Source organism: Oreochromis niloticus, linkage group LG3 (genome assembly GCF_001858045.2).
Source record: "Oreochromis niloticus isolate F11D_XX linkage group LG3, O_niloticus_UMD_NMBU, whole genome shotgun sequence".
Taxonomy (NCBI): domain Eukaryota; kingdom Metazoa; phylum Chordata; class Actinopteri; order Cichliformes; family Cichlidae; genus Oreochromis; species Oreochromis niloticus.
This window is the reverse complement of record NC_031967.2, coordinates 68756323-68774983: the sequence shown is the minus strand read 5'-3', so window position 1 is coordinate 68774983 and position 18661 is coordinate 68756323. Positions and strand designations below refer to the sequence as shown.

At 39.9% G+C, this 18661-nt stretch overlaps 1 protein-coding gene across 1 annotated transcript in view; it reads left to right on the top strand.

The window, feature by feature from the left end:
* LOC109201241 (signal-regulatory protein beta-2) overlaps positions 1 to 15849 on the top strand; it is a 58977-nt gene extending 43128 nt beyond the window's left edge. Inside the window, exons 2-4 of the mRNA XM_025905344.1 lie at positions 9880 to 10212; positions 14910 to 15242; positions 15481 to 15849. Of these exons, the coding sequence (XP_025761129.1) occupies positions 9880 to 10212; positions 14910 to 15242; positions 15481 to 15623 (809 nt within the window). The 3' untranslated portion in view covers positions 15624 to 15849. The remainder of the gene's footprint in view (positions 1 to 9879; positions 10213 to 14909; positions 15243 to 15480) is intronic.
* The last annotated feature ends 2812 nt before the right edge of the window (positions 15850 to 18661 follow it).

The window sequence follows — 18661 nt, the reverse complement described above, 5'->3', positions numbered from 1 at the left end:
TCAGAAATTAAAGCTGTCCTCAAGCAGAAGAGGAGGGCCTTCAAATCCAGAGACAAAGAGGAGTTGAAAAGGGTGCAGAGAGAGCTGAGGGGACTGATAAGGAATGGGAAGGACAGCTACAGGCAGAAGATGGAGAACCAGCTTCAGCAAAACAATGTTGGTGAAGTCTGGAGAGGCCTCAGAACCATCTCAGGCCACAAACATCAGAACTCTCTGCCTGGGAGGGATGTGAGGTGGGCAAATGAACTGAATCATTTCTTCAACAGATTTGATTCAGCCATGAGGCAGTCTGACACCTCAGACACTTCACACCTCCTCTACTCACCCTGCTCACTCCTCCCCACCCCCAACAACAGCATCCAATACACACTCAACACAAGGCTCCAGCCTGTCTCTCTCAACCACCCAGGTTAGGAGGGAACTGAGGAGGATTAAAGCCAAGAAGGCAGCGGGTCCAGATGGCATCAGCTCGAGGGTCGTCAGGTCCTGCGCGGACCAACTGTGTGGTGTGATGGAGCACCTCTTCAACCTGAGCCTGAGGCTGGGAAGAGTCCCACAGCTCTGGAAAACTTCCTGTGTTGTTCCAGTGCCAAAGACTTCACGCCCCAAGGACCTCAACAGCTACAGGCCGGTGGCTCTGACATCCCACCTGATGAAGACCCTGGAGCGGCTGGTCCTGGCTCAGCTTCGGCGCCTTGTGAGCTCATCACTGGACCCACTTCAGTTTGCCTACCAGCCTGGCATTGGAGCGGATGATGCCATCATTCACCTTCTACATCGTTCCCTCGCTCACCTGGAAACCGCTGGGAGCACTGTGAGAATCATGTTCTTTGATTTCTCCAGTGCCTTTAACACTATTCTTCCCACGGTTCTGAAGGACAAGCTGGAGAACTCTGGAGGGGACCATCACCTCACTACCTGGATTTTGGACTACCTCACCGACCGACCACAGTATGTGAGGACTCAGGGCTGTGTGTCGGACAGGGTCGTCTGCAGTACGGGGGCCCCACAGGGAACGGTTCTGGCTCCGTTCCTCTTCACCATCTACACTGCAGACTTCTCCCACAACTCCACCCAGTGCTTCCTGCAGAAGTTCTCTGATGACTCTGCAATAGTCGGCCTCATCACTGATGGGGACGACAAGAAGTACAGAGGACTGACTCAGGACTTTGTGGACTGGTGCCAGCTGAACTACCTCCAGATCAACGCTAGTAAAACCAAGGAGCTGGTGGTAGACTTCTGCAGGCACAAGCATCCTCCACTGCAACCACTGAACATCCAAGGTATGGACATCGAGGCTGTGGACAGCTACAGGTACCTTGGTGTTCATCTGAACAACAAACTGGACTGGACTCATAACTCAGACGCCCTCTACAGGAAAGGGCAGAGCAGGCTGTACCTGCTTCGGAGACTCAGGTCGTTTGGAGTGGAGGGCCCACTCCTGAAGACCTTCTATGACTCTGTGGTGGCCTCAGCCATCTTTTATGGTGTGGTCTGCTGGGGCGGCAGCATCTCTGCTGGGGACAGGAAGAGACTGAACAGGCTGATCCGAAGGGCCAGCTCTGTTCTAGGATGCCCTCTGGACCCAGTGGAGGTGGTGAGTGAGAGGAGAATGGTGGCTAAGCTGTCATCCCTGATGGACAACATCTCCCACCCCATGCATGAGACTGTGACAGCACTGAGCAGCTCCTTCAGTGGGAGACTGCGGCACCCACGGTGTGGGACGGAGAGATTTCGCAGGTCTTTCCTCCCCACTGCTGTCAGACTCTACAATAAAGACTTTTGCAGCTGATCAAACACACAAACCCACACATGTGCAATAAGACTGCTATACGTGCAATTCTTCTTCTGACGAAGTTGTGTTTTTGTATTTTCCTACTCAGTTGTATATAGTATTTGTATTTCTATTTTATTCTATTGTATATATTATTCTATTCTATTTTATTCTATTGTATATAGTATTTTATTTTATTGTATTTTATTGCTTTCCAGTGTTTTCTAATTTCTGCTACATAACTTTGCACTTTTGCTGTAACAAAACAAATTTCCCACCTGTGGGACTAATAAAGGCCATCTTATCTTATCTTATATCATGTTTTCAGTAACAAAGTTAAATAATGCTTTAATGAAAGTAAGCGATACAACTCCAGGTAGAGATCAGATATGATGTACAGAATGGCACTCCAGAAGGCAGTATAGTTAGTCCGGTATTGTTTTCCATAATGATTAATGAGGTGTTTGGTGATATAGATCACACAATGGGGGTTGCAGTGTTTGCTGATGATGGAGTAATTTGGAAGAGAGGAAGAAACTTTGTGTTGTGTTAAGACTACTCCAGTGGCCACTTTGCAAGTGGAAATGGGGGAACAACCATTAGAACTAAGGAGAAGTCAAATTGCTTTGACTTACTGGGGAAATTTAAAGGGACATAGTGACAGTCATATAGCGCAGATTGTACTTAAGCCTTGCCAAGAACAAGAAAAATAGAGTGGACAAAGGAGAAGTTGCCGTTGTGAAAGAAGTCAACGAGATGGGCTTTAGTGGCACAGACCTTAGTCCAGCAGTAGCCTTGTCAGTGTTGCCAACTTGGTTATATGACCAAATAATTCCTGACTTCTATTTGCTACAAAAGGGAGGAGGGGTGACTAAAAGCCAGGTACAAGACCATATAGTGGGAAAGTACTCCGGTCATGTGACGATATTTATTGATGCATCTAAACTGTTGGATAACAGAATGGGTGTTGCATTTGTTCTCCCAGACATAAGTTTTGTGGCGAGTAAACGAATTACAGATGATTTGGCAGTTTATACTGGGGAGCTTGTAGCGATTTTAATGGCTTTGACCTGGGTGGAGGACGCACCAATAGGGAGGTATTTGGTTTGCTCGGACTCTAGCAGCACGCTAGTGAGTATAGGTAATGTGTCTTCAGACTCTAGGCAAGATATTGTTTTTGCGATACTTCATTTATTGTATAGAATAAAACACAGAGGGATGGGAGTGGATTTCTTATGGATTCCTGCGCATATCAGTGTTGATGGCAATGAACACGCCGATAAGTTTGCAAAAGGTGCAGCAAGAAGGAGTCATGTAGGTATGACCATAAAATACAGTAAATGTGAGGTGAAAAGTATAATCAAGGTAAAGTTAAAAGGAGAAGTGGCAGACACAATGGGACAGAGAAGGGAAAGGCAGATATTATTATAGCATACAGAAAACAGTCGGACAGTGTAGAAGAAGCCTTAGAAAAATAATAAAAAAATAGAAAAAATAATTTCCCCTAGGGATCAATAAAGTATTCTGATTCTGATTCTGATTAGAAGAAGAAGAGAAGAGGATATAATCTCGAGAGTGAGATTTGGTCACACAGGCTTGAATAGCACACTTAAAAAGATGGGCAAACATAACACAGGGAACTGTGACTTCTGTGGACAAGAGGAGACGTTTGAGCATGTAGTGTTGGAGTGCGATAAGTACAAGCGAGAAAGGGAAATATTGAAGTCTGAATTGCAGGAAAATAGAGTTCACCTAAGGGTAAGAGACATATTTCAAAGGGATGCGGGGGATTTAATTTATAGGGCAGTGTTTGGCTTTTTAAGATCGACAGGTGTGTATCCGAGACTGTAGATTGAAAAGCCGCTCCGACTCACACTCCAATCCAGAGGGTGGCGGTAAATGCAGCTAAAAGTTGTTTGCCATCCTCCAGTAAAATGTAGGAAGATAAAAGCCGTCCTCCATATGGTTCCGTATCCCTAAAAATATTTTTTAAAAGGTGGGAGGGTTGGATTTTCTCCTGAAATGTGATTTTGATATATTGAAGTTGTCTGTGAAACTGTCAGAATATCATAAGCAGGTCTTGTCTTATTGAAGATGGTTTTTGCCCATAACTTCACGCCCCATTGCTCCACCTTGTGGAATAACAGGACCATTACCCTACGGTGGCCCCTAGAGACAAAGCATGTACAAACCCCAAAACATTTACAAATTCCAAATACCATGCACAAACTCCAAAACACGTACAAAATCCAAAACACATGCAAAATCCAAAACACTTACAAAATGCAAAACACTTACAAAATACAAAACACATACAAAATACAAAACACATGCAAAATACAAAACACATGCAAAATACAAAACACATGCAAACTCCAAAACACTTACAAAATACAAAACACATGCAAACTCCAAAACACTTACAAAACACAAAACACATGCAAACCTCAAAACACTTACAAAATACAAAACACATGCAAACTCCAAAACACTTACAAAACACAAAACACATGCAAACTCCAAAACTTACAAACTCCAAAACACATGCAAAATCCAAAACACATGCAAACCTCAAAACACGTACAAAATCCAAAACACATGCAAACTCCAAAACACTTACAAAATACAAAACACATGCAAAATACAAAACACATGCAAAATACAAAACACATGCAAACCCCAAAACACTTACAAAATACAAAACACATGCAAACTCCAAAACACTTACAAAATACAAAACACATGCAAACCTCAAAACACTTACAAAATACAAAACACATGCAAACTCCAAAACACTTACAAAACACAAAACACATGCAAACCTCAAAACACTTACAAAATACAAAACACATGCAAAATACAAAACACATGCAAAATACAAAACACATGCAAAATACAAAACACATGCAAACTCCAAAACACTTACAAAATACAAAACACATGCAAACTCCAAAACACTTACAAAATACAAAACACATGCAAACCTCAAAACACTTACAAAATACAAAACACATGCAAACTCCAAAACACTTACAAAACACAAAACACATGCAAACTCCAAAACTTACAAACTCCAAAACACATGCAAAATCCAAAACACATGCAAACCTCAAAACACGTACAAAATCCAAAACACATGCAAACTCCAAAACACTTACAAAATACAAAACACATGCAAAATACAAAACACATGCAAAATACAAAACACATGCAAACCCCAAAACACTTACAAAATACAAAACACATGCAAACTCCAAAACACATGCAAAATACAAAACACATGCAAACCCCAAAACACATGCAAAATACAAAATACGTACAAAATACAAAACACATGCAAACCCCAAAACACATGCAAAATACAAAACACTTACAAAATACAAAACACATGCAAACCCCAAAACACATGCAAAATACAAAACACATGCAAACTCCAAAACACAACGGAAGTGCTCCAGGACGCTAGGGGCAGTGTTGAGCTTTTGTTACCTAGGCCGTTTCTCTTTCTCAAGTACGCGAGTACGTACTCGCGTTCTCGTACAATATAATATTTATATTGTACGAACGTGATAATTATGCATATTGTAATAACGTCATATTATATTGTTCAAACGTCAAAAGTTTATTGTACAAACATGATAGTATATTGTACAAACATGAAAAGTATCTTGTTAGAACAATAAACTTTTCACGTTATAACGTGATATACTTCTATTTTTCTTTAGCCTGGGTGGCAGCTCTACGCTTCCGTATGTTTTGGAGTTTGTGCGTGCTATTTGGAATTTGTAAGTGTTTTGGAGTTTGTACATGCTTTGTCTCTAGGGGGCCACTGTACATTACAATTAATAGAAAGTCATTATTCATTATAGAGTGGAATGAAAAAAACATCATCTTTATAACAGATTTGCTTGATGAGAAGGGGCAGTTTCTCCCAATGGGTGTTTTCAATGCCAAGTTTAACATTCAGTGTCCCCTTAGAGAATATAACAAGGGCTGTAATGTGATCTCCTTACCTCTGTTAAGTTTGATACAAGGCTATTTATATTACTCTAAGGGACAAATTAGTTTACCTTCTTTATAGCTAAATCACATTCCTTTAACTAATAAAAAGTGTAATAATAAAATCATAAACAAAATATTTAAAAATTTATTATTTCAGGATTTTAACAGTAACACAAAATTAAAAGGGAGTAATGTTAAAATAACATTTTTTGAAATGGCCTTTCCCACGACAAAGTCAAAGAAATGCAATTTAAAATAATTAATGGATATTACCCAGCAGCAGAAATGCTTAGAAAAAGGTTTGGGTTTGAGGTGGAGTCATGTGGACTTTGTTTACAAAATGAAAGTATTGATCATTTGTTTTTTTCCTGCTCAGTAACGACTGACTTCTGGCAGGATTTGGTAAACTGGTCGAGTGTAAGAATAGATGGGATGACCATACTGACTCTAACACAGGTTTTATACAATAATGATGTTCCATCTAAGGAACTTGCCATGCTTCACAATATGGTAATAATTATGGGCAAATACCACATCCATAAGTGTAAATGGAAAAATAAAAGACCTTCCCTAAGTGCGTTGAAGATTGAATTAAAGTATTTTTTCTCATCTTTAGAATTACTGAAGGATTCATGTAAAGATGCTGCTTTGATATGTGAAAATGTGACCCAGTTTCTATCCTTTTAATGAATGTGTTTCTTTTGTTGTACCAAGTAATCCGCATTTATGTTAAAGTGTTCACAGAAAGAAAATTGTTAAATGTCATAAGAATGGCCTTCACATATTTATATTGTTTTTTAGGGGTTTTTTGTTAGTTTTTTTCCTATTCATTTTGTTTTCTTACTCTTTCAAGATGTTGTTGCACCAATGTTGTCTTCCAATGAGAGTTTGTAAATTTGTGCAAAGAATGAAAAAAAAAAAAATGTAGGAGGAGAAGAAGAAGAAAACCGGAAACACTGTTGGTACGTACCAACAGTGTTTCCGGTGTTTCCGGTCAGTCAGTGGACGCGCCTACGGGTTTACTCCATTGTTAAAGTGAAAAATCATCGAATTCCATAGAGTGTGTTAGTGTTTGGGATGTTCCGGGATAAACGGGAATGGCTTTACTAACACTCCCGTCTCTCTGCTGGGCTCTGCTGTTCCTCTTCGTCGTGGTTTTGGCCGCTGAAGGTGAGCTCTCCTCCAGCTTCCACTTTCTCGTCGGGCTACGCCATAACGACAGGCCGCGAACGTTCCTGTTGTTTACTATAAACAACTTTCACGTATTTAAAAAATTAAATACATTAGTAACGTACAAGCTGCCTCAGGACTCCGAGGCCCGAGCTTCGTTCCCATAAACGACACAAACAAACAGAAAGCCGCCTCCTGTCATAATCACCCTGCCCGCCATGACACACGTCACGAGGCGAAGGACGGGTGTGCAGGAGATTTGGAGTAGCTCAGCGAATCAGACTGATTAATAATTATAATGTGGGGGTGGGTGAAACTACAAAGTCCTGAAGATGCCATTTGATGTGGTGGTTTGTTTTCAGGAATCATGTAGCTTCATTTCCCCCTCTCCTTTCATTAAGGATGCTCCCAGTGTCTCCTCTGCTAAAGGAGCCAATGAAGGAAGCAATATTCGCGAGCTCAGCAGAGTCTCAGGTGGTGTAGCTGGTAGACTGTTGTGCACCGAGGTCCAGTCTCACTGCTGTATTCTCACCTTTTCACCCACCTCTGCTTGCTCTCTTTGTCTCCCAGTTACCCGGTAAAATGTCCCCTGTGGAAACCCATGACTCTTTCATTGAGGGCAAATAAGGTTGGACAATTGGACAAATGTATCCAGGCCATTCCAGTGTTTATCTGTCTTACACACTCAACTAAACAACAAATAAGAAATTAGACAAAAAGTAGGTTCAAAATCTAAATGTCTGTTCCAGCAAACATTTAAAAAAATCTCAGATGTAAAGTTAAATCTTTAGTGCGATTTGGCGCAGCTCAAATAAATATATGAATGAATGAATAATCCAACAAGCAGCCATATTAATACTGAAACAAACAAGAACAGAAGGTAAAATATTCCCTCCAAACAAAATATATAAATTCTAGATGTGCAAATCAGTCTGTGCATGATTACGTTGCTCCACCTATAAAAAAAAGTCACCTATTGTCATTTACTGGACTGATGATTGTTGGTTGGAAAAATTTCACATAGTGCCCAACTGTAAGGTCAACTGGCTTCTGTTCTACTGTCACCTCCACAGCAGCCACACGTGACCTTATCAATACCCACTCCTTTCTGTTTTTCCCCATACAAACAAATAAACCAATCCCATCCTTTATGCTTTTGTAGTGAGTGTTACCGCAATGATCTTCTCCACTGAGAACTGAAACTTCGCCCAGCTGCCCACATCTGCTTATTTCTTCCTCTTTCCCAAAGAGCCAGATCATCAGATTCTCCTGTGTCTTAAAAATGTCTTTAATATATATGATTTAATACTTATTATGCAACTAACTAGTGCTGGGCGATATGGAAAAAATATTTATCACGATATGAATTATTTTATATCACGATAACGATATATATCACGATATACCACCTGACCTGTGGCCATCTGGAAAGTATGCAGTCTGTAAACAGCGAGTGGAGAGGGTGCAGTCTTTGTTTTGAGTTACCGTAAAGCATGTCGCAAATCCGGGTGCACGTAAAGCAGTGTCAAAAACACAAGACGGAGTTTCTTTGCAAAAAATATCATTTTTTTTATACTTTATTTTCTCTTGCATGAAGTTAAGAGTATGTATAGTGAGAAGACAACACTAATATATTTGCCACCGGCTATTTAACCCTGTAAGACCTACCATAGAACCAAGTCCGCCAGAGCTTATCTTTACATTTTACATGCTGTAGTGCCATTTGTGGGAGCATTTCAAGTTGCTATACATCAATACAACCGTTATAGCCCAAATTTTAATAATATGTATGCATTAAGTCCATAGTAACTACATAAATTGCAAAAAAGTGCAATAAACTACAAAAAAATTGAAAATCGTTTTTGTTTTGTTTTTTACATATGTTTCTAGTTAGAGAAATTTAAGAGGCTTATCCCTCAAAACTGTAAATACAAAAAAGTTGCACAAAATAGTTTCCAACCACGAGAAATTTATTTTGAGTGTCTTCATAGTTTTATTTTTGAGATACTACAGGAAAAATGAAAATAAATAAATGCAAATTTGCAAAAACACAGCATGTGCATCAAAATAAACTATTTCCAACAGTGTAATTTGACTTCTAAGCATCCCAGAAACTATACAGAAAAGCATAAAGTCAAACATGACTTTTAAAAACACCAACATAGGCTTTGAAGCTAGAAAACTACATTTTCTGCGAAAATGACGTCACTTCCGGTTTCGGACAGGCATGCGATAGTTCGGCTGAGTTATTCCAACGTAGGAAGTGTTATGAACAGCTGATCGGATCGGCAAAGCGTGTTTCTGGAATATTATGTTTTTGTTGCTGGAAGTGCTTTTTAATTTTTGCAAAGTGGAAGGAAACCGTGACCTAGGGCAAGCTAATGGAATAAGATGTAAGTACAACTCCTACGGTTTCATATGCAAGAAAAAATTATTGCGCTACCTTGCGTGGTTCCAGTTCTACAGGGATTTAAAAATAGTTAGGCAAAACGCAATGTGCCTGCTCCGAACGGTTGCATAGGGTTATTTATATATTTTATGTAAGAATTTATAAAATTAGGGTTAGAAACGATAGAAACAATAGAAGACAAATGGCACGATAGACACTTTTCTATCGTCCACACGATATATATCGTCATATCGCCCACCACTACAACTAACTGCATGTCTCTGGACTGTGGGAGGAAGCCAGACTACCATGAGAAAACTGAAAACTGCTTGTATATAACAGGAGTCTGATCTGACTTACAGCTTCAAAGGTTTGGCGACTTTCTTCTAAAATAAAGTACAAGAAGTTTGGGGGGGTTTTTTTCCTCTTCTTTGGTTCAGTGGGGTTCACTGGTCACTGATCCTCACTCTGATTGGCTGCTGTAGAAGTGAACAGCTGTACTTTGACCTTTAACCTCTCTGCTCTGTGTTGTTTCCTTTTTCAGCCCAGAACACTGTTACAGCGAAGTCTGGACAGGACGTAGTTCTACCATGTCGAGTTCCATCCGACAAAACCATCAGAGCTGTGAAGTGGATCAGAGCTGACCTGGGAGATAATTATGTGCTTTTGTACCGGGATGAGCGGCTGGATCCAGAAAACCAGCATCCATCTTTTAAGAACCGGGTGGATCTGCAGGACAGGAATATGAATAATGGAGACGTGTCTCTGGTTCTGAAAAATGTGACGACTGCTGATGATGGATCATACAATTGTAAAATATTCAGCGGAGGGACAACTTCATGGGAGAGCATCAACACTGTCAGCCTGACTGTTTCAGGTGAGTGAGTAGAGTTGAGTGTGTGTGTGATCAGAGGTGAAGCTGCTTCCTGGTTGTTGATGTTTGTTTCTAAAGATGTTATGGACATACGAGCGACCGTACATGCGTCAACAAAGCTGAACCGGGGTAAGCTAACAACATAAATTAGCATATGAAATGAGGGTGAACTCACGCGTTGCATGCGTGGCCTACCGCTCCAACTATGGACTACATTAGCTCCTAAATGGTAAAGATACTACAGTACTGACACAAACAAAGGCAAAATACAACACCGGTCAATACTTACTTGTCATTTACGCACACATAACATTCCCCAGGAATCAGTGCACCACCTCCAGACCAACACTGCTCATCCGACATTAAACTGCCCACCTTACTAACCGGATGATGTCACTAGAAGGTGGGATGGCCCAAACTGACAGAAGAGTGAATATTAAATGAACTTATATAAACTTATAAACACCAATAAAACTATTCTAATAATTATGGGCAAATACCACATCCATAAGTGTAAATGGCAAAATAAAAGACCTTCCCTAAGTGCGTTGAAGATTGAATTAAAGTATTTTTTCTCATCTTTAGAATTACTGAAGGATTCATGTAAAGATGCTGCTTTGATATGTGAAAATGTGACCCAGTTTCTATCCTTTTAATGAATGTGTTTCTTTTGTTGTACCAAGTAATCCGCATTTATGTTAAAGTGTTCACAGAAAGAAAATTGTTAAATGTCATAAGAATGGCCTTCACATATTTATATTGTTTTTTTAGGGGGGGTTTTGTTAGTTTTTTCCTATTTCTTTTGTTTTCTTACTCTTTCAAGATGTTGTTGCACCAATGTTGTCTCCCAATGAGAGTTTGTAAATTTGTGCAAAGAATGAAAAAAAAAAAAAAAAAAATGTAGGAGGAGAAGAAGAAGAAGACCGGAAACACTGTTGGTACGTACCAACAGTGTTTCCGGTGTTTCCGGTCAGTCAGTGGACGCGCCTACGGGTTTACTCCATTGTTAAAGTGAAAAATCATCGAATTCCATAGAGTGTGTTAGTGTTTGGGATGTACCGGGATAAACGGGAATGGCTTTACTAACACTCCCGTCTCTCTGCTGGGCTCTGCTGTTCCTCTTCGTCGTGGTTTTGGCCGCTGAAGGTGAGCTCTCCTCCAGCTTCCACTTTCTCGTCGGGCTACGCCATAACGACAGGCCGCGAACATTCCTGTTGTTTACTATAAACAACTTTCACGTATTTAAAAAATTAAATACATTAGTAACATACAAGCTGCCTCAGGACTCCGAGGCCCGAGCTTCGTTCCCATAAACGACACAAACAACCATAAAGCCTCCTGTCATAATCACCCTGCCCGCCATGACACACGTCACGAGGCGAAGGACGGGTGTGCAGGAGACTTGGAGTAGCTCAGCGAATCAGACTGATTAATAATCATAATGTGGGGGTGGGTGAAACTACAAAGTCCTGAAGATGCCATTTGATGTGGTGGTTTGTCTTCAGGGATCATGTGGCTGCATTTCTCCCTCTCCTTTCATTAAGGATGCTCCCAGTGTCTCCTCTGCTAAAGGAGCCAATAAAGGAAGCAATATTCGCGAGCTCAGCAGAGTCTCAGGTGGTGTAGCTGGTAGACTGTTGTGCACCGAGGTCCAGTCTCACTGCTGTATTCTCACCCAGAACAACCTCTCCTTGCTCTCTTTGTCTCCCAGTTACCAGGTAAAATGTCCCCTGTGGAAACCCATGACTCCTTTCCTTGAAGTCAAATATGTTTGGGCAATTGGACAAATGTATCCAGGCCATTCCAGTGTTTATCTGTCTTACACACTCAACTAAACAACAAATAAGAAATTAGACAAAAAGTAGGTTCAAAATCTAAATGTCTGTTCCAGCAAATATTTAAAAAAATCTCAGATGTAAAGTTAAATCTTTAGTGCGATTTGGCGCAGCTCAAATAAATAAATGAATGAATAATCCAACAAGCAGCCATATTAATACTGAAACAAACAAGAACAGAAGGTAAAATATTCCCTCCAAACAAAATATATAAATTCTAGATGTGCAAATCAGTCTGTGCATGATTACGTTGCTCCGCCCATCAAAAAGTCACCTATTGTCATTTACTGGACTGACGATTGTTGGTTGGAAAAATTTCACATAGTGCCCAACTGTAAGGTCAACTGGCTTCTGTTCTACTGTCACCTCCACAGCAGCCACAGGTGACGTTATCAATACCCACTCCTTTCTGTTTTTCCCCATACAAACAAATAAACCAGTCCCATCCTCTATGCTTTTGTAGTGAGTGTTACCGCAATGATCTTCTCCACTGAGAACTGAAACTTCGCCCAGCTGCCCACATCTGCTTATTTCTTCCTCTTTCCCAAAGAGCCAGATCATCAGATTCTCCTGTGTCTTAAAAATGTCTTTAATATATATGATTTAATACTTATTATGCAACTAACCAGTGCTGGGTGATATGGAAAAAATATTTATCACGATATATATCACGATATACCACCTGACCTGTGGTCATCTGGAAAGTATGCAGTCTGTAAACAGCGAGTGGAGAGGGTGCAGTCTTCGTTTTGAGTTACCGTAAAGCATGTCGCAAATCCGGGTGCACGTAAAGCAGTGTCAAAAACACAGGACGGAGTTTCTTTGCGGAAAATATCATTTTTTATACTTTATTTTCTCTTGCATGAAGTTAAGAGTATGTATAGTGAGAAGACAACACTAATATATTTGCCACCGGCTATTTAACCCTGTAAGACCTACCATAGAACCAAGTCCGCCAGAGCTTATCTTTACATTTTACATGCTGTAGTGCCATTTGTGGGAGCATTTCAAGTTGCTATACATCAATACAACCGTTATAGCCCAAATTTTAATAATATGTATGCATTAAGTCCATAGTAACTACATAAATTGCAAAAAAGTGCAATAAACTACAAAAAAAAAAAAATAATTGAAAATCGTTTTTGTTTTGTTTTTTTACATATATTTCTAGTTAGAGGAATTTAAGAGGCTTATCCCTCAAAACTGTAAATACAAAAAAGTTGCACAAAATAGTTTCCAACCACGAGAAATTTATTTTGAGTGTCTTCATAGTTTTATTTTTGAGATACTACAGGAAAAATGAAAATAAATAAATGCAAATTTGCAAAAACACAGCATGTGCATCAAAATAAACTATTTCCAACAGTGTAATTTGACTTCTAAGCATCCCAGAAACGATACAGAAAAGCATAAAGTCAACCATGACTTTTAAAAACACCAACATAGGCTTTGAAGCTAGAAAACTACATTTTCTGCGAAAATGACGTCACTTCCGGTTTCGGACAGGCATGCGATAGTTCGCGCTGAGTTATTCCAGCGTAGGAAGTGTTATGAACAGCTGATCGGATCAGCAAAGCGTGTTTCTGGAATATTATGTTTTTGTTGCTGGAAGTGCTTTTTAATTTTTGCAAAGTGGAAGGAAACCGTGACCTAGGGCAAGCTAATGGAATAAGATGTAAGTACAACTCCTACGGTTTCATATGCAAAAAAAAAAATTACGCTACCTTACGTGGTTCCAGTTCTACAGGGATTTAAAAATAGTTAGGGAAAACGCAATGTGCCTGCTCCGAACGGTTGTATATGTCACAGTCTGGCGGGGCAGACTGTATGAATTGAAAAAAAGGACCCAAAATGCAGACTCCAAGGAACAGGGAGCAAAACGTGAATGTTAACAAAAAGCGAGCCGTTTAATAAGGCTGGTAAAAAGGTACAAAGACAAAGCAAGGCAAAACTGAAGTAAACTAACATCAACCTAAACTGTGAGAACTAAATAAACAACATGAAAAACCTGGACATGAAACCTAGAAACATGGAGTGAAGAACATGGCATGGACAACAGACGACCTGACCAGGAATGAACAGAAACACACAGACTAAATACACACAAGGGTGATTAGGGAAAGTGGAAACACATGGGGAAACAGCTGACACTGGTCTGACATAACGAGACAAAGGAAGCAAAGCTGACTACACTGACATAGAACATAAACCTTCAAAATAAAACAGGAAACATGAGACACAGACAAGACAATATAACCTTGACAACATAAGACACGCAGCGTGAAACACATAAAGGGCAAAAGGAGACTAAAACACAGGGGTAGAAGACACAAGGGGAATCTAAATAAACAAATGAGCTTAGATAACCTAATGAAGTAGAAATAAACCATAAACATCAAAATAAACTAAAACTCAAAACGCTGGGTCAACAGACCCAGGAACATGACAGTATAGGATTATTTATATATTTTATGTAAGAATTTATAAAATTAGGGTTAGAAACGATAGAAACAATGGAAGACAAATGGCACGATAGACACTTTTCTATCGTCCAGACGATATATATCGTCATATCGCCCACCACTACAACTAACTGCATGTCTCTGGACTGTGGGAGGAAGCCAGACTACCATGAGAAAACTGAAAACTGCTTGTATATAACAGGAGTCTGATCTGACTTACAGCTTCAAAGGTTTGGCGACTTTCTTCTAAAATAAAGTACAAGAAGTTTGGGGGTTTTTTTTCCTCTTCTTTGGTTCAGTGGGGTTCACTGGTCACTGATCCTCACTCAGATTGGCTGCTGTAGAAGTGAACAGCTGTACTTTGACCTTTAACCTCTCTGCTCTGTGTTGTTTCCTTTTTCAGCCCAGAACACTGTTACAGCGAAGTCTGGACAGGACGTAGTTCTACCATGTCGAGTTCCATCCGACAAAACCATCAGAGCTGTGAAGTGGAACAGAGCTGACCTGGGGAAGGAATATGTGCTTCTGTTCCGGGATGAGCAGCTGGATCCAGAAGAGCAGCATGTGTCTTTTAAGAACCGGGTGGATCTGCAGGACAGGAAGATGAATAATGGAGACGTGTCTCTGGTTCTGAAAAATGTGACGACTGCTGATGATGGATCATACAATTGTAATATCTTCAATGGAGGGACAACTTCATGGGAGAGCATCAACACTGTCAGCCTGACTGTTTCAGGTGAGTGAGTAGAGTTGAGTGTGTGTGTGATCAGAGGTGAAGCTGCTTCCTGGTTGTTGATGTTTGTTTCTAAAGATGTTGTTGATGAGACTTTGTAGAAAGCAGCTGGTCTGAGTGATGTGATCAGAGTGCAGTAGATAATGTCTGACAGCAGTTTGAAGAGGAAATGGATTCTGTTCTGTTCTTCACTCATCACCTACCTGACAGCTGACACCTCACACCTGTTTCTCACCTGCAGGTCAGACAGGAGGAGGCACAGAGGATGGATCTGTTGGACTGATCGTCGGTCTTTCAGTTTCTGCTTTGCTTCTTGTTGCTGCTGTTGTTGGATTTTTGATCTACAGAAAACATAAACAACCACAGAGTCAGGATTCATACTAGCCTCCTGTTGAACTGCAGCCTGTTCTGTTCTTCACTCATCACCCACCTGACAGCTGACACCTCACACCTGTTTCTCACCTGCAGGTCAGACAGCACAACTCACAGTTGCACCTGTTGGACTCATCGTTGGTCTGAGTGTTCCTGCTGTGCTTCTTGTTGCTGCTGTTGTTGGTTTTGTGTGCTACAGAAAACATAAACAACAGAACCGGGATTTTAACTAGCATCCTCATGAACAGCAGGTTTCAAATGTCTCTATGGTTTAGTATGTGTAAATTAACAAAACACTAAACTTACAAAACAACACTGGTTTAAAAACTAATTGTTTAATTTAATCCTGGATCACACTACATGACATCACTACAGAGTTCAGACAAATGATGCATCATTTACCTAAATCACTATAATTGAGAGAAATCCTGGAAAAAAATATTAGGACATAATATGTGACAAGTTTCACCTGCTCTATTTGTACTTCAATGACCTCTAACACCTGAAATCCTTTGTTGTATGAAGGTAAAATATTGCATAGCTTCAATGTTTATCATCTATCCAGATCTATCACAGTTACATGGAACCGCCCACCGTATTATTAAGCCTTTCCATTTAATGTATTTAAAAGGTGGAGGTGTTGCTCTTCCATCACTGTCACTGGCAGATCTGAATGAATACGGACCTTAAAAGTGAAGATGAACCCTGTTTGAATGACAGCATGTTATTTACCAGTTCATTAATATTAGTGAATAATAACTGGGTCAGGGATGTCAAACTGGTTTTACATCGTTGGCCACATTAAACTCCCCTCGATGTAAAGTAGTTTAAGTGCACGTTCAATCTGACATATCTCTGTGTAAGAAGGAGAAGTGCAACTTTACCAGCACCTCTGAGTTTTCTCTAATATACTTCTGTACTAGATGGTGAAAAAACAGGAACTTTCTGTAACTTAACAGCCTGTTTATTGTTTATTTACTTTGGTGTCGTATGAATCACCGTTGATGAGGTCGTCAGCTGTAAAGCAGCAAAGCTGCATTTTCCAAAGCCACCCAGTGGGCCTGTGATGGGCAGATTATGGCCCCCGTGCCTTATGTTTGACACCCCTACTCTAAGTCTTGTGGTCTGACCCAGAGAGGTAAACTCTGACGTTGACTTAAAAACAAAACTGAGAAAAAGATATAATAGGACAGGATGGTTGAAATTTTCATCTGTCATGTTTGGAACATGTTTTTTCCCCAATAGCAGCTAAGTTTATTATTTATTCATTATCATAGAAGCATTATAGCAGGTTATGATATGGATGTGTTACTCAGAGAATTGAATTTGTAACCTCTGACCTTTGTGAAGCTTTTCAGCTTAAAATGCCAGAACGACCAGACACTAAAGACAAACCCACTGCGTAAAGGAAACTTTACTACACTATGTAAGGAGCAGAAGACACTAAAATACTAAATTAAAACTAAAACATTTTCATGCTATAACATAAAAACTAATGTCAGCTGATCCTTTTATCATTTTTAGTTTGTCATAGAGACAAAACAAGACGGAGCATTTAGAGCAGAACATCCTAACAGGAAGTTCAACTCTGTGGTTTTACAGTTACGCTGTGTTCAACTGTAAATTGTTCAAAGCAAAGGAGGAGTGATGTCAGTGTAGCTTAGAGGAAGTCTGAAATAGTCGACAGCCAGGATCACAAACACTACACAGTTTCTGATTCCATCCTTTTCCTGTAAGTAACTAGTTAATGTAACTCTTCTTTGTAGGTAACAATTTGATGTCAAATGTGACTCGTGTGAGCAAAGTAAAGGCTTTTCAAACTATTTTCTATCCATCCGTCCATCTAGTGGCTCTAAGTGCTCACTGCAGTTGTTCGTAACTTCAAACATTAAAAAATGCATTTAATACACATCACTACACTAACAGACTAACTAACCGCTTGAAGAGATGAGTGGTGATCCTCTCAGCAGACTGGGGGATTAATACATTAAACCAGGTCAAATAACCACGTTCATGTTTAAATACTGCAGAACTTTGGTGCAAACAGCAGTAACATCAGTGATGATGGTGAAACAACAGGGAGTAAACAAACCACTAAATGGGACCAGTGAGGAAGTGTCAGTACAATAAAAAGGATGCAGAAAAGAAACGATGGAGTAAAAAAGCTATTTTAAAAGGAAAACACAAGAAGTCTGATGTGTTTTGTTCTTTCAGGTCTGGAGATCATACACGTGGATAGATTTTTTTTAATCTAAACATATTTACTTTGCACACAGGAACATGTGAGATATGAAAAATGTTCAAAGCAAATAGTTTTGACTCATATTTATTGATTGATTTATGACTGGCTGCTGCAGTCTGGAGCATGAATGTGATTTTTGTTTATATGTATGATATACTTGAATGTTCGCTTGTTAATGCTTTTCTGCAATGTGCTGCACTACAGAAATAAAAGTAATATTTGAAAATCATCACTCACTTGTTCTGTTTCTCTTTCTGTGGTGTGTAGTGAAGCCAGCCTTTTAACATGGGCTCAAGGGGAGAACACCTCAAATCGGTTGCTTCAAAAGTGTTACAAGCAGAAACAAAGTGACACATGGCAACTTTGCTGACACAATAGGCTACAATGAAAGTGAAACTTCGTTTCCAGGTTAGAACAAGCCCTCAAATATCTTCGAGTGGCTCAATCCATGGCTCTAATGAACCTAACACAGAAGACGATGCTGCAACAAACTGTTAAATTATGTAGGCATTTAGTTACAAAGAACAAACACAAATAAGAGAAATGGGAGCCCCAGCAAAAGCAATCAAGAGGAATAAGGCCATATACATGCCACACAATGGGCCGTCGGATAATAATAAGCTGAATTAATAGAACCCAAATTGAAAACAGGACTGCTGGTAACTCCCAACTTATTAAAAAAACTGCAAAAACACAGGAATAATGCTGGTGCTGATGGTGACGAGAGGATAGGGACGCCATGCTCCACCTTCTCTGGCTGTGAGTGCGTGCTGATCATTCTACAGCCAATCAACACTAGGAGTAAATC